The sequence below is a fragment of the Trematomus bernacchii genome, unplaced genomic scaffold (genome assembly GCF_902827165.1).
Source record: "Trematomus bernacchii unplaced genomic scaffold, fTreBer1.1, whole genome shotgun sequence".
Classification (NCBI taxonomy): Eukaryota; Metazoa; Chordata; class Actinopteri; order Perciformes; family Nototheniidae; genus Trematomus; species Trematomus bernacchii.
Genome location: NW_022987720.1, coordinates 27302929 through 27316769, shown reverse-complemented (window position 1 = coordinate 27316769; position 13841 = coordinate 27302929). Strand labels below are relative to the sequence as shown.

The following is a 13841-nucleotide window of genomic DNA, read 5'->3' as shown; positions in this document are numbered from 1 at the left end:
ATCTTCTATGTACATAAATGTTTTTTTCTGTCTTTGTGAAGAAGTTTGGTCCAAAACCTGTTTGTTTTTGTGTGCTGTATGCAAACATAAAAAGGGGAAACTAACATCACCCTTTTCAAAGTTAGATCTAAACATCAGAGCTAGAGATGCTATGAGATACAAGACCACAGAGATGTGATTAGCTATGATATTGTGATACAATCATGGCGCATCTGCCCCTGAGGTGTGAAAGCATTTAAAGACAATGGTGACCTTATACAGTATCTACTACAGCTGTCGAATGTGTTTGAATGGACTTCTAAGAACTCAGTTTGATTATTTTTCATTATTAACTTCTAGATGATGACCACAGTGTTATCCAATCTTGTTTATAGTGCTTTATTGAACAGGGAATGGGGGCCAAGATTGTATCAAGAGACTTTAAGCCCCCTCACTGTCCCTGTTGATCCAAAGTGGCGGGACTGCAGGGCCCATTATCTAACAAACATGATAAGCTCCACTGTGCAAGTCACCACAGTAGCTGATTGGTTGGGATATTTCATTTCATTTTTATTTGTCCCGCTCATGGTACGCATAGCCAAATGTACAATAATTGCCAACAAAACATGTCTCTACACACCATTGAGCGAAAAGGAGCAGGGAGAAGAATAAAATCTTATATGACCTGCCCCTTTCTAAAAAAAACAAAAAAATAAATACAAATAGATGGTCTGCCCTTCATAATAACAATTTTTTTTCACAGCCACGCATAAGAGTACACCCTCATCTGAGTCCTACTGGAGAAGAAGGTGGAAAGCGGCGCCTAATAATAATAATAATAATAATAATAACAATAACAATAACAATAACAATTAAAGCTGCAAGCAGCGTTGAGCGGGTCGTGCTGTCCGCACGTCGACGTGTGTGTCTAGGTGTTTCAAGGACTCGGCCGTTGGCAAACGTGGGAAGTTTCAGGCCGATTAGACAACGTACATGGGAGTTACAGCAGTATCATAAACATTGTGTTTGATGGCGAGTGATCTGTCGCCATGGCAACGGAATTTGATGACACCCCATAATACGCCTAGATGTGTTGAGGGTTGCATCGTTATCAAACCTGTGAAGTTTTGGGCCGTTTGGAGCATGTTAACTGGAGTTATGAGAAAACCGTGTTTCACGGCGACCATTTTGTTACCATAGCAACGACATTTGACGAAATCTCAAAACTGACACATATATGTGTCGAGGGCTTGACGGTTAGCACACATGGGAAATTTGAACACTTTTTTACCATTTGCACAGGAGTTATAGCAATATCGTGCTTAACGGCGAGGGATGCGTTGCCATGGCAACAGCTTTTGAGGAAAACTCACTATTGTCATATTGAGGTGTTGAGGGCCGGACCATTAACTGTCATCTGAAGTCTGGTGCAGTTTGGACCATTTTCCATCGAGTTATGACAACACTGTGTTTCATGGCGAGGGATCTGTCACCATGGCAACGGCATATGATGACATCCCATAATTGGCGTAGAGCTGTTCAGGGCCGGACCATTAGTCATCATCTGAAGTCTGGTGCCGGTGATATAAAAGTGAAGATTGGGGGACGATGGGACCGTGTCCATTGGAGTTACAGCGACACTGTGTTTTATGGTGAGGGATGCGTTGCCATGGAAACGGCATATGATGACATCCCATAATTGGCGTAGAGCTGTTGAGGGCCGGACCATTAGCCATCATCTGAAGTGTGGTGCAGTTTGGACCATTTTCCATTGACTTAAGACAACATTGTGTTTTATGGCGAGGGATGCGTTGCCATGGAAACGGCATACGGTGAGATCTCAGATTTCACGTAGAGCTGTTGAGGCATGGACCGGTGATATAAAAGTGAAGATTGGGGGACGATGGGACCGTGTCCATTGGAGTTACAGCGACACCGTGTTTTATGGCGAGGGATTCGTTGCCATGGTAACGCCATATTAAGTAACATCAAATTTGACGTAGAGCTGTTCAGGGCCGCAGTGTTGACCATCATGTGAAGTTTGGTGGCGTTCCGAGTATGTCAGTTGGCGTTATGACATCATCGTGTTCCATGGCGAGGGATGGCGGAGCATCGAGCGAACGCGAACTTTGGCGCCAAATCACGGCTACGCCGTGCGAAAGAAAAAGACTTCCGTGATAACTTTGAATTGCCCATGTCTCGAGACGCTACCCGACGAATTTCGAGTCGTACGGATAAAGTCCCTGGGAGAAGATAGATTTCGTGCGGAGGACGATTTCCGACGCCAAATTCAAAATGGCCGGCTTCCTGTACGTTATTTTATACCCCTCCAAGAGGCTTTTTGGTTTGTCTCCGCACCCTAGATATGCGTAGCGAGTTTCGTTGGTTTACGTGAAAGGTAAAGTGGGGGGAGTTTACGTTAAAAACGGAAGTGGGCGTGGCCTACGCAATTTTTGACGCAAAGTTCCGGAACCAATTACACATCTGAAGTTGCACCACTTCTGACGCACGTGCAACATTTGGTGAGTTTTCACATATGTTGCGGGGGTCAAAGGTTTATCGGTCGCTGCGCGACCGATTTCAATAGGGTCTTCGCCGACCTAGGTCTCAGACCCTAATAATAAATAATCGGACCAATATCAATAATGTGCTCGTTTACAGTGACGTGGGCGTAGCCCACGTCACTGTAGGCCGTTGGGCTACCTACTGTCATGATTTAGGCCACTTTTAATGGGCTTTTACCCGTCTTTTTCCCTGTTTTTAGTGGGTTTTGCATGGTTATCGCTCGCTTCGCGAGCGACTAAATTGATCGTAACGATATTAATTATGCGAGTTGCAATCACGTGGGCTTCGCCCACGTGACTGGGCTCACGCGGACTATCTGCCGTCACTATTTCCGAACCTTTTCTGTGCTTTTGCCGGACGTTTTCCCTGTTTTTATGTGTTTTTCGCAGGTTTATCGGTCGCTGCGCGACCGATTTCAATAGGGTCTTCGCCGACCTATGGTCTCAGACCCTAATAATGATTTCTCTCCGACAGATAAGACTGAATCGATGCAACAATATAAAACCCCATAAAACAAAGTGAACATACAACAGAAATAAAATGATGAATGCATATAATCAATAAGAAGTGGTTTGTATGAAGTGATTTCAATACAGGTGTTCATTCAGGCAGGAGAACAGACTTAAATGAGACCTCACCTGATCCGTTGTCTTGTAATAGCAGACCTGGTAATACAGCTCAGGTTCTTTTGAAGCTAGATGAGTCCACTCCACCATCCAGTTTCTGTCTCTTGGATTCACACTCACCTGCTGCGGGGGTTTGGGACGAACTGCACAACAAGAGCTTGTGTCATTAATAAGTAACGCAGAGCCCTGAGAGGCAAGTTAGAAAACAATATTCTGGTAATAATGTTTTATGGCTGAGCTAAATGGTTTTCTTTCCTCTGTATGTGATGACTACTTATTACTTGATTAAACATTACATTTTAAGCCAAAAAAGACATGACAGTAACGTTTTACATCCTTAAAATGTTTAAGAGGGTTCAGAATTTAGTAGTAAGCTTGCTGTGTAAATGCTTAATGGAGAGGTAGCAGACCTCTCGTGTCTATTTGTGTCATCATTTATACATAAGAGTCTTTTAATAATTTGGGAGGGCTTCCCATATTAGAGGGCTATTATAAGGAACATCTGTATTTATAGAAACTGGCTTGAGAACCTTTTTTTTTATCAATCAAAAGACCTTTTTTGTGTTGTTGTTAAATGTTTGTTACAAGTGTGTTATGTGTGATTTGTCATATGACATGTGATCTTATCTTATTGCCTTGTAATTCGTGTACAGGCCTGCAGTTTGGTTAGCTTGTGTCATGAATAAGTAACACAGAGCCACGATAGGCAAGTTAGAAAACAATATTCTGGTAATATTTTTTTATGGCTGAGCTAAATTGTGTTCTCTCCTGTGTTTATGACTAAAGAGGAACACACATTTTTAGCTTGGGTTATCTTTATAAGTTTCAAAGTAAAGTTTTCCTGGATACATTATTTTTAAAGTTTGTCAGCAAAAATGTAGCAGCAAGTTTGCTGTGTAAATGCCTTAATGGAGAGGTACCAGACCTCCCATGTCTCTTTGTGTCATAAGTTATACATAAGACTCTTCTGAATTTCAGTAATTCAGTTCAAATTAGAGGGCATTTATAAGGAACATCTGTGTTTTTGAAAAGTGTTTTAATCAATCAAAATACCTTTTTTTGTTGTTGGTTACAAGTGTGTTATGTGTAATTTTTCACATGACAACAACAAAAATATAAAGCCAGCCACGTGATGTTATCTTATTGCCTTGTAATTAGTGTACAGGCCTGCAGTTAGGTTATTGAAACACTAGGTGGGGGCACTCCATCACATCACAGTTACTCCGCTCATCGCCCTGCAGTTTCATCGCCCCATGGTATGTGTTTTAATTTGTCTCTCCTCCATAATCCACTAACTCATAGCTGTGCCCTCTGGATGTCCACTCACTGTGTTCGCAGACGTTAAAGCTCTTGGCCTGGTGGGATGGTTGGAGCTCTACCAGCAGATGTTTGGGGTCTGCATCCGTCAGGGAGCAGCTGTACCTCACCACCCCTCCACCGGGGTCCGAGCTCACTGTCAGGTTCACACAGCGCCTCTGAGACCTGAAGCCACGGATTACAAGGAGATGGGAGATGGATGAAAGGATGATAAATAACCGGATGCATTTTCCATCCAGGTGGTTTTGTCCACTTACGGCGGCGTCTGGTTGTTTGGAAGGACCAGCTGGTAGGTAATGAAGTGATCCACGTCCCTGCTCACCTCCCAGCTGCACGTCACCTCCCTCTCTCCATCCAGGACACAATGCAAGCTGGGAATCTGCCCAGTGTCTAAACCTAGAGAAAAAGAACTAATAACAACAGCTGCAAGCGCCAGATTTTTCATCAGAAAGAGAAGATTAGAAATATGAGAAAAGGAGATAAAGAGCGGGGTTTCTTATAGAAGAAAGGCCAGAGATGGAAGATTTATTCACATCCTTAACTTAATTAAAAGTCCCATTACAGTATTTTAAAATACTCCAAGTAAAAGTATAAAAGTATTATCAGCAAAAAGTACTTAAAGTATCAATAGTTACTTATTCTGCAGAAAAATGGCTTCCATTTATGATAAATTATAAAAAATATGACATTATTAGATTGTTCATTTTGTTGCATTAGGTAGCGTTGTGCTGTTTTAAACAAAGTCCTTGAACACCAATTATACATGTTTTTCTAACCCTTTCATTAATATATTGGATACTTTTACATTTTTGTACTTTTTTGTGGGTGCATTATTTTTAAAGTTAGGCGTAAAAATACATTATTACCATTTTTCGATGAAACGGAGTAGGAAGTAGCATTAAATGGAAACACTCAAAGTACTTCAGGTACTTCAAAATCGTGATTGTAACTGTAACTTTTTAAGTGTTTTAAAGGTCACCTATTATGCAAAATCCTCTTCTTCACGTCTCTTCTACATCAACATGTGTCCCCTCTTTTTCATGTCTCTTCTACATCAACATGTGTCCCCTCTGTGTAAAGAGATTCTGAAAGTTTCAGGAACAAAGATTCTCTCTCTTTTTGTCCTGATCCATTTATATAAAAACCTGTCTGAAAATGAGCTGATCAGATTTTGGCCACTTTATGATGTCATAATGATGTTTTGGCTTGTGTAACCATTAGCCAATCACCAACCAAGGTAACCCCCCCCCCTTATCACCTGAATCTCCTCCTAGAGCACCATTGTGTTCTTTTTAACCAAATATCTCTCAGAGGGGCGTGGGGAGGGGCTCCTTATTTTCATCTAAAGTAACAGACAGAGAATCAGCACTTTGGAAACAGGGCTGAAACAGAGGGGATTATGGGTAATGCTGCAATGATCTGTTTGGTGTTTGGAGCCAAACACTTCAGAGACATGTTTTGTATATATCTGAGACCTATAATATATTGATGAAAAACAGTATAATAGGGGACCTTTAAAGCTTTTTTGTCTGACCTGTTTCAGAGTGCCAGGTCACCACAGGGCTCCAGTCGCTCCACTGGCCCACGCTGGCCCGGACCCTCACCCGGGCTTCATACCTGCGACCCGGGAGTAAAAGCCCCTTCTCCAGTTTCACACTGGTGTTTGTGACATCCTCAGACTGTAGGGAATGAGAAGAGATGTGTGTGAGTTCTAGCTTAAGGTCACATGACGTTTCACATGGATTGTTATGTTTCTGTTTCAATGCATGGTGATGAATGGAACTAAGTAAAACAATTATACAAATTAGGAATTGCAGCTAGCTAAAACGATTAGTTTTTAAGCAATTATGTAGCATGTTGAAATGCAAAAAATGTGGTAAACATTGCAAACGCTATACATCGGCATGGTAATGTTGTCATTGTGAGCATACTGTATAAGCATACTGATATTAGCATTTGGCTCTCAGCAAATACAAAACAATGTAAAATACCAGACCCCCTGATAAGTTTCTTTAAAAGGATGAACTGATTAAGACATTTTTATTTTCTTGAGCTGGTATTTCCTGTGGCAGGTATATACAAATATAATTTCAGATGTTGTAATTGACATTTCATGACCTAGACATTTAGTAAAAACTGGCAGCAGATTATTTGATGCTAACCGTCCAGTTGTCCTGTCCGTGTGTCCTGTAGCTGAGCTGATATGTGAGGTTTCTGTTCAGAGAGGAAGAGGAGGGGTACGGGCTGGACCAGCTGAGCCGCCGGCCTCCATCACCTCCATCACCTCCATCATGGGAGGATAGATTCACTGGTGGGCGGGCTCTCACTGTACAACACAAAAACACATACAGGTAGCAGTGAGACCACAATGGAAATCATTATTTGAGCAAGCATACTTGAAAACAGAGAGGTTGCTGGAAGGTTTATTGAAGGGCATAGCCAAGGAAAGCAGAAGATGAACAATACACGTGCTTGCCACCATCTCCTTTGCCAAACCTTCCTCTGGTCTACATATTTAACTGATTCTTAGACAAGTCATAAAGCAAATGTTCTCTAGTATAACTCCAAAAAACAAGGCGCCTCGTAAAGATTAAGACGTATATCAAAGACCTTAAATGATTCCTGTCATCGAAAAGGCCATTCTGAAACCAAAATATGTATAAAATCACATTTTTGAATATAACATGTACTAATAGATATGAATTAGCTCAAAAATTACTTATAAAACATGTTATTTTGCTCATTAGCACAGTTCATTATCTAAACTTACAGTGCTGGGTAAGATCCAGAGGCTTGTGTGGGACAGATGAGCAGAGTGTGTTGTTCTCCAGGAAGAAGACGGTGTGTTTGATGCCGATGGAAAATACCCGGGTTTCATATCGACACTGGACAGTCCTGTGCTCTCTTTCTTCTTCAGCACCGCAAGGCAAACACTGCTCCCTGAAAGAACATCAACACAGAGCTGTGGGACAGAGAACATGGCTGCCAGAACGACATATTCCCCATTAATGATGTCAATTAGTCAACTTGGGTTTTGAGAGAAGGGCCACACTTCCAATCACCTGCTGAGCTACTTACACCAGGTCAACACATCCAGCCTTGTTTATCCATCATTTCATGACTCATTATTTCCCACCCATTCATCCCTTTCCCGAATACCTCATCCTTACTCGTCCCTTCGTTCGCTTCCTACATTCATTCGTCCCTTGATCCTTCACTTCCTACTGTACATCCCTACGGCACAACATCCATTAATCACTTCTTTCCTTCATCCATTTAACCCTTCCTCCCTACATCCGTTCATCCCAGCTTCCTTTGTTTATCCCTCCCTTTCGTCCCACATCCCTTCAAGCGTTCATCGCTCCCTTCATCCCTCTGACCCTCCAACCCTTCGACTCTCATGCTTCCCTTACTACATCCCTTATTTGATTTATCCTTTCCTACACCCCTTCGACCTCAATCCTTACCTACCTATCCATTTATCCCTTCATTCCACATCCCCACGACCCTCCCTCCCTCCCTCCCTCCCTACGACTGCTTACCCTTTGACCCTCATCCCTTAATACATCCTTTCCTACATCCCTTTATCCCTTCATTCTTCATTCCCTACATTCCTTCAAATGTTAACCGCTCCCTCCCATATTCCCTTTGACCGACATGCCTCCTTACTTCATCCCTTTTTCAGTCATCCCTTCCTTCCCTTCGCCAGCAGCCTAACACACAACATCCAGTTGCTAAATGCTAGCTATTCCAACATCATGTCTTCACAACAAGCCCGCCCTCAAACACCCTCTTTGTTCTCCCCTGATCTTTTGCCCTCACCTGTTGTTTTCTGTCTTGAACCAGAGCGTCAGGGTTGTGTTTCTGTGCTCCCTCCACCTGCAGAGGACATGGGACTTGTAGTCGTTGTGGCACTTTAAGGATTTCAGCAGCGGAGACACTGGGTGGAGAAAAGGAAGTGTTGTTTGTTGATTACTTTGTTAAATGTATTTTCTTTGCTGTTGTTTTGTGCTGAATGTACTGCAAGCAGTGTCCAGTTTCAAGAATAGGAAGTTGTACAACAAGGTAAAAAAACATGAAATCACCACTAAGCCCTGCATTCGAAATACTACATGTAGAAGTGTAAAGGTACTATAAGTGTGTATATTATAGGACAATTAATTTCTTAATGTGTGTGTATAGCATTTCTGGTGCAAAATGTCAAACTTATAAAGATGTTTCTGTCCTTAAACCATTGAGAAAAAGGGACACTTATACCTATTTTTAAATGAAAACAATTTGATGAAATATGTTTTGGAGAAAAGCAATAACATTTAAGGCAATCTGCTTTACTTGAATAATGGAAAAGTTGACTTCACACTGTAACTTTCCATAAAGAAAACATTTAAGACTTTGGAGATCCTCAGTATTATCGTTTGTTAAGTGAACAATTAATCACATTTCAAAGGCTTCTAGCATGTAGTGTAGGGGAAATCACTTTTATTATATACACATTATTTATCAGCTTTCTGTCAGATATATTTAAAAGTACAAAATGTCCCCTATGAAATGTGGTGGAGTAGAAATATACAGTAGCAACAATACTCTTACGAAGTACAAACAACCCCAATCTGAACTGAAGTAGTACTTGAGTCAATCGGTTACATTTGAGAACATCACTTTTATGTATATGATGTATCACACAAACATAACAAAGGAGCATACCTGAGCAACGATCCAATTAATAAATTAATAAATAACTAACTAACTAACTAAATAAACAAACAAACAAATAAATAAATAAATAAATAAATAAATAAATAAATAAATAAATAAATAAATAAATAAATAAATAATAAATAAATAAATAATAAATAAATAAATAAATAAATAAATAAATAAATAAACAAATAAATAAATAAATAAATAAATAAATAAATAAATAAATAAATAAATAATAAATAAATAAATAAATAAATAAATAAATAAATAAATAAATAATAAATAAATAAATAAGAATCAGAAATATTAAAACTGAGACATTTTTGATTATTTCCTTCCAAAACAATTGTGAATATGCCATGTGAAGAGACTTACCGTTGCTGCTGCTCTCGTGTACAGAACAGCAGTCTGGAGCACAGCAGAGAACCAGAGGAGGGAGCGTTGACCAAAGCACTACCCAGTAAAGATGCATCATTCCTGGGCACACACACAGCCAGGAGCCTCTTTTTGCCTGAGGTCTGTTTCTGTAAACTTCACTCTGCGTGTTCACATCGTCCAGAAGTCTGATTGTACGGACACAGTCAGAGAAAGGGTTGAATGAGTTCATTTACTAGAAATAATGAAGAAATGAGTCACGACCACACCAGCAGCGATCACTTCTGCTTTAAACGTCTGCTTGTTGTGGGAAGTCACCACACATCCGCCTACCTCTTATCTCCCTCTCACATGTGATTAAAACACACACATGCTGTCACTGGGGACTATCAATAAATAAAATACCAAACACTGTTGACTCAGATGAGCGGTTTTACCACTCTGTGTATGTAAACAAATACGTATTTACAGCTTGGCACTACGCTTCAATCTTTAAAACCACACCTCTAAGAAAATAAAAGTTTACCCTGTTTGGGGAAGGAGTTATACTATTCAGTTTTGCCCAAATGTAATTGACTTGTAAGTCATTTATAGATCTGTTTTTGTTTTTAAAGTGTCATAACCATGTCGTTTCTGAATGTAAGTCCATCTTGCTGAAGATTTTGTTTCAACTCCTGAAAATAATTATATCAATTCAAAGCATTTGTTTTTAAAGTACAATTTTGTATGTCCATTTAATGATAGCTGTGACGGCCCCAGAGCCTGTGGCCTGTGAGTGTGCAGGTGTGTTGCAGGTCCTGTGATGGGGGTGGAGCTGAGGAGGCCAATCAGCATGACTGGGGACACCTGGCCGGAGCCGAGGTGCTACTTCGGCCCAGCTGCCCGGAGTCACATGGCCCCCTGACTCTCTCCAAGACCGCTGCAGGAAGACTCTCGCCGGGATCCTTTCCCCTCGCCCATCCTCTCATACTCTTGGTGTTGTTTTGGAGTTGCCACAATAAATGTGCCGTGGTTTTTGGAACCCTCGAACGTCTCGCTCTCTTTTCCAGTTGTGGCCTACGAGCCGGTCATAACAACTGGGGGCTCGTCTATCGTGAGTATGAACCGGGGAGTTAGTTTTTGCGTTTATACTTTTCATATAATAGAATATGAAAAGTATTTTAAGACATGTTGATCTCCTTTATTGACATGTTTAATAAACGTATTTAGCTTCCAGAAATCATTTTTCAATTCTCTAGGTTCCTGACGAGGATTTTAAGATACATTTAATATATTTGATGGTAGATCCCAGGCAAACAAACACAAGAAGTCATATTTAAAGGTGGGGTAGGTAATTTTGGAGAAACCAGCTCGAGATCGCTAGAATTTGAAAATACACAGCCGGAAAAAATCTGCCACTTCCTTACAGAGCCCCTCCTCCAACACACACGAACGTGCACATGACCAATGAGGGCACGAGATAAGTTTGTGCACAGATGGAAGGCTGACAGGCAGGTAGGCCATCTAGTTATTTTAGCCCGGCCGGCTAAAATGATTGGTCGTACTTTTTACAGTACTACAGCTTCCACAGATGACATTTTTTTATGGATTTTTTGTCAAAGCACTTAATGTATTCATTGCTATCGGGATGTTAAGAGCATTCCATGGAATATAACAAAAAGTGTATCTCGAGCCGGTTTCTCAAACTTACCATACCCCACCTTTAAACTTAACTTTAACAAAGTCTTACATTTTAATCCTTTTTTTAAAGTGAGAATATATTTTCAAATGAAGCCATAAATATGCAATTAAAGAGGAAACGTGAAAATATAACAAGGTTTTTTTTTTTAAAGTGAGAAAAAAGACAAGGTGTGATATTTCATCAACCACAGGGGGAATTTGAAGGGTCACTCAGGCATAACACTGCTGTTGTTTACAGCAGAGGAAAGCCCCTTCAGGAGAGTGTGGGAAGCAAACAGTCAGACTGATGCTGACATAAAACCAATTATCCACCACAAAATCACAAACTCAAAGGCAAACTGAGATTTAATCCAGATATATCCCTGGAAAATGTGATTATGTAGGCAAATGACAGAAAGCATGACGCAAGACTGGAAGCAATGCTGTTACCGACATTTCTCTATAGCATGATATAATTACTCATTCGCAATATTGCAACATTTCTTCCATTGTCAAACCATTACGGAAGTCTCTTTTATTAAGAACTTTCACTGTAAATCCGTCCTGAGTCACAGAGGATCTCATGTCATCCACATTTTGTTATCAGCTCTAATGAAGACCAGTTGCATTTGGACTTCCTTCTTTCAGATGAATCGCCAAATAAGAGCTATACATACATGAATATCACTGTACTCTTTTTAAGGTGATATATATATATATATACAGTATTCACACAATTTCAACCCTGTGAAAAGAAACATTATTTAAGTATAAATGTGAGGAATGTGACGCTACCTTAAGAAAAATACTTGTTTCCAGTAAATCCTCCAGTATCATATCGTACTTTGCATACAGAGGGTTACAGAGTTTACTTTGTCCGTTCTTTTGCTGCTTCCATCTTGTTGGCCGTCTCCTCATGACAAAGTCGAAAACCCCCTTTCTGTGACATATATTATAAAAATGTCATGTTCCCAATATCACATTTCGCCAATTTATGCTTTGGTCATTACCTTTCCTATTCTTTACTAGATTTCCTTATTGAATGTTACTTAAGGCTTTTACTCCAGTACATTTCAGAAATACATTTGTATTTATTATTTTATAGATTTAAGATTTTACAAACAACACATATATGATCAGCTTGTAAAATATGAGGTATTAATATTATGACTTTTTACTGTGCCCGCTTTCTTATAACAGTGAGTCATTCTGGTTGGATGCTTTCTGGTCACAAAGTTACATTTTAAGTCAGATCCGCCCCCACCAACCCACTTGGGTTTCACTATCACTGAATCAAATTCACCCCAAAAACGCAGATATACAGACACATCTTAAAGGCGGTGGGATAAATACAATAATTTATATTTTTTCACCTGTTTTGATCGGTTGAGTGCTAATTGAAGTCCTTTGTTCAAAAGAATACAGGTCACGACATATATTTATGACTGAAAATATGTTCCCATACAACAAAACTTAATATTTAACTACGGAAACTTATTTTCTCCAAGGTTACTATTTTAGATAGAAATATGTAATATAAAAAGGGATTTTGTGTAATAAAATGAAAGTAAAAAAATGCTTTGTTTAGTAGAAGATCATGGTTTGGGTTAAAATATGTACATTTGTGACATAACTTTATTGACATACTTAAAGGTGGGGTAGGTAAGTTTGAGAAACCGGCTCAAGATACACTTTTTGTTATATTCCATGGAATGCTCTTAACATCCCGATAGCAATGAATATCTTAAGTGCTTTGACAAAAAATCCATAAAAAAATGTCATCTGTGGAAGCCGTAATACTGTAAAAAGCACGACCAATCATTTGAGCCGGCCCGGCGAAAATAACTGGATGGCCTACCTGCCTGTCAGCCTTCCATCTGTGCACAAACTTATCTCGTGCCCTCATTGGTCATGTGCGCGTTCGTGTGTTGGAGGAGGGGCTCTGTAAGGAAGTGGCAGATTTTTTCTGGCTGTGTATTTTCAAATTCTAGCGCACTCGAGCCGGTTTCTCCAACTTACCTACCCTACCTTTAAGTTTAGTACGATATGTATTCAACTTAAGTATGGTACGTTTTGTAAGTTTAAAGAAGTAATTACAAGTGAACATTGGCTTTTCGTTTAACATGTTACACAACCTGAAAGTCCCGTTTTTGTTTGCTGGAGTGTAAGATACGTGGAAAATGTTGTAGAGTAAGAAACTCTCCAAAGGTAGAAGATCCCTGGTTAGCTCCGTCACATTACGTACAGACGTTACAATGTGTAAACATTTACTTTTTAGCCTCACATGGGGCACCACCTCTTGAGTGAAAGTGGTTGGACCCATCCATCCACCCCCCAGAGAAATAATAAGTTTAGCTCAAACTTTATAGACAAAGCATTTTTGTTTAATGGAAACAACATTGTTAGGAGACCAGGAAAACGTTTAAACAAACGTCGATAAATGCTATACTTCAAATGCGCTTTTCACCTCGATATGAGGTCCGTAAAGACAAACTGAACTCTGTCTCAAGTATTTCCTTCAGCTCTTCTGTCTCTGAAGCATTAACAGTCTTCTAGGTCAGGCACGTTCATTTATATAGCACATTTCAACATAAGGCAATTAAAAGGGCTTTACAAATA

At 39.9% G+C, this 13841-nt stretch overlaps 1 protein-coding gene across 2 annotated transcripts in view; it reads right to left on the bottom strand.

Moving 5' to 3' along the window:
- Positions 1-9856, bottom strand: part of csf2rb (colony stimulating factor 2 receptor subunit beta) — a 64587-nt gene extending 54731 nt beyond the window's left edge. The window contains exons 1-8 of one of the 2 annotated variants that reach the window (XM_034143321.1): positions 9564-9856; positions 8310-8427; positions 7258-7427; positions 6650-6813; positions 6022-6166; positions 4745-4877; positions 4498-4652; positions 3183-3313 (exon numbers count right to left, since the gene is read on the bottom strand). In XM_034143321.1, coding sequence (XP_033999212.1) covers positions 3183-3313; positions 4498-4652; positions 4745-4877; positions 6022-6166; positions 6650-6813; positions 7258-7427; positions 8310-8427; positions 9564-9795 — 1248 coding nt within the window. In that variant the 5' untranslated portion in view covers positions 9796-9856. Of the gene's footprint in view, positions 1-3182; positions 3314-4497; positions 4653-4744; positions 4884-6021; positions 6167-6649; positions 6814-7257; positions 7428-8309; positions 8428-9563 lie in introns of both variants that reach the window. The other variant, XM_034143320.1, reaches the window with a different exon arrangement.
- Between the last annotated feature and the right edge of the window lie 3985 nt (positions 9857-13841).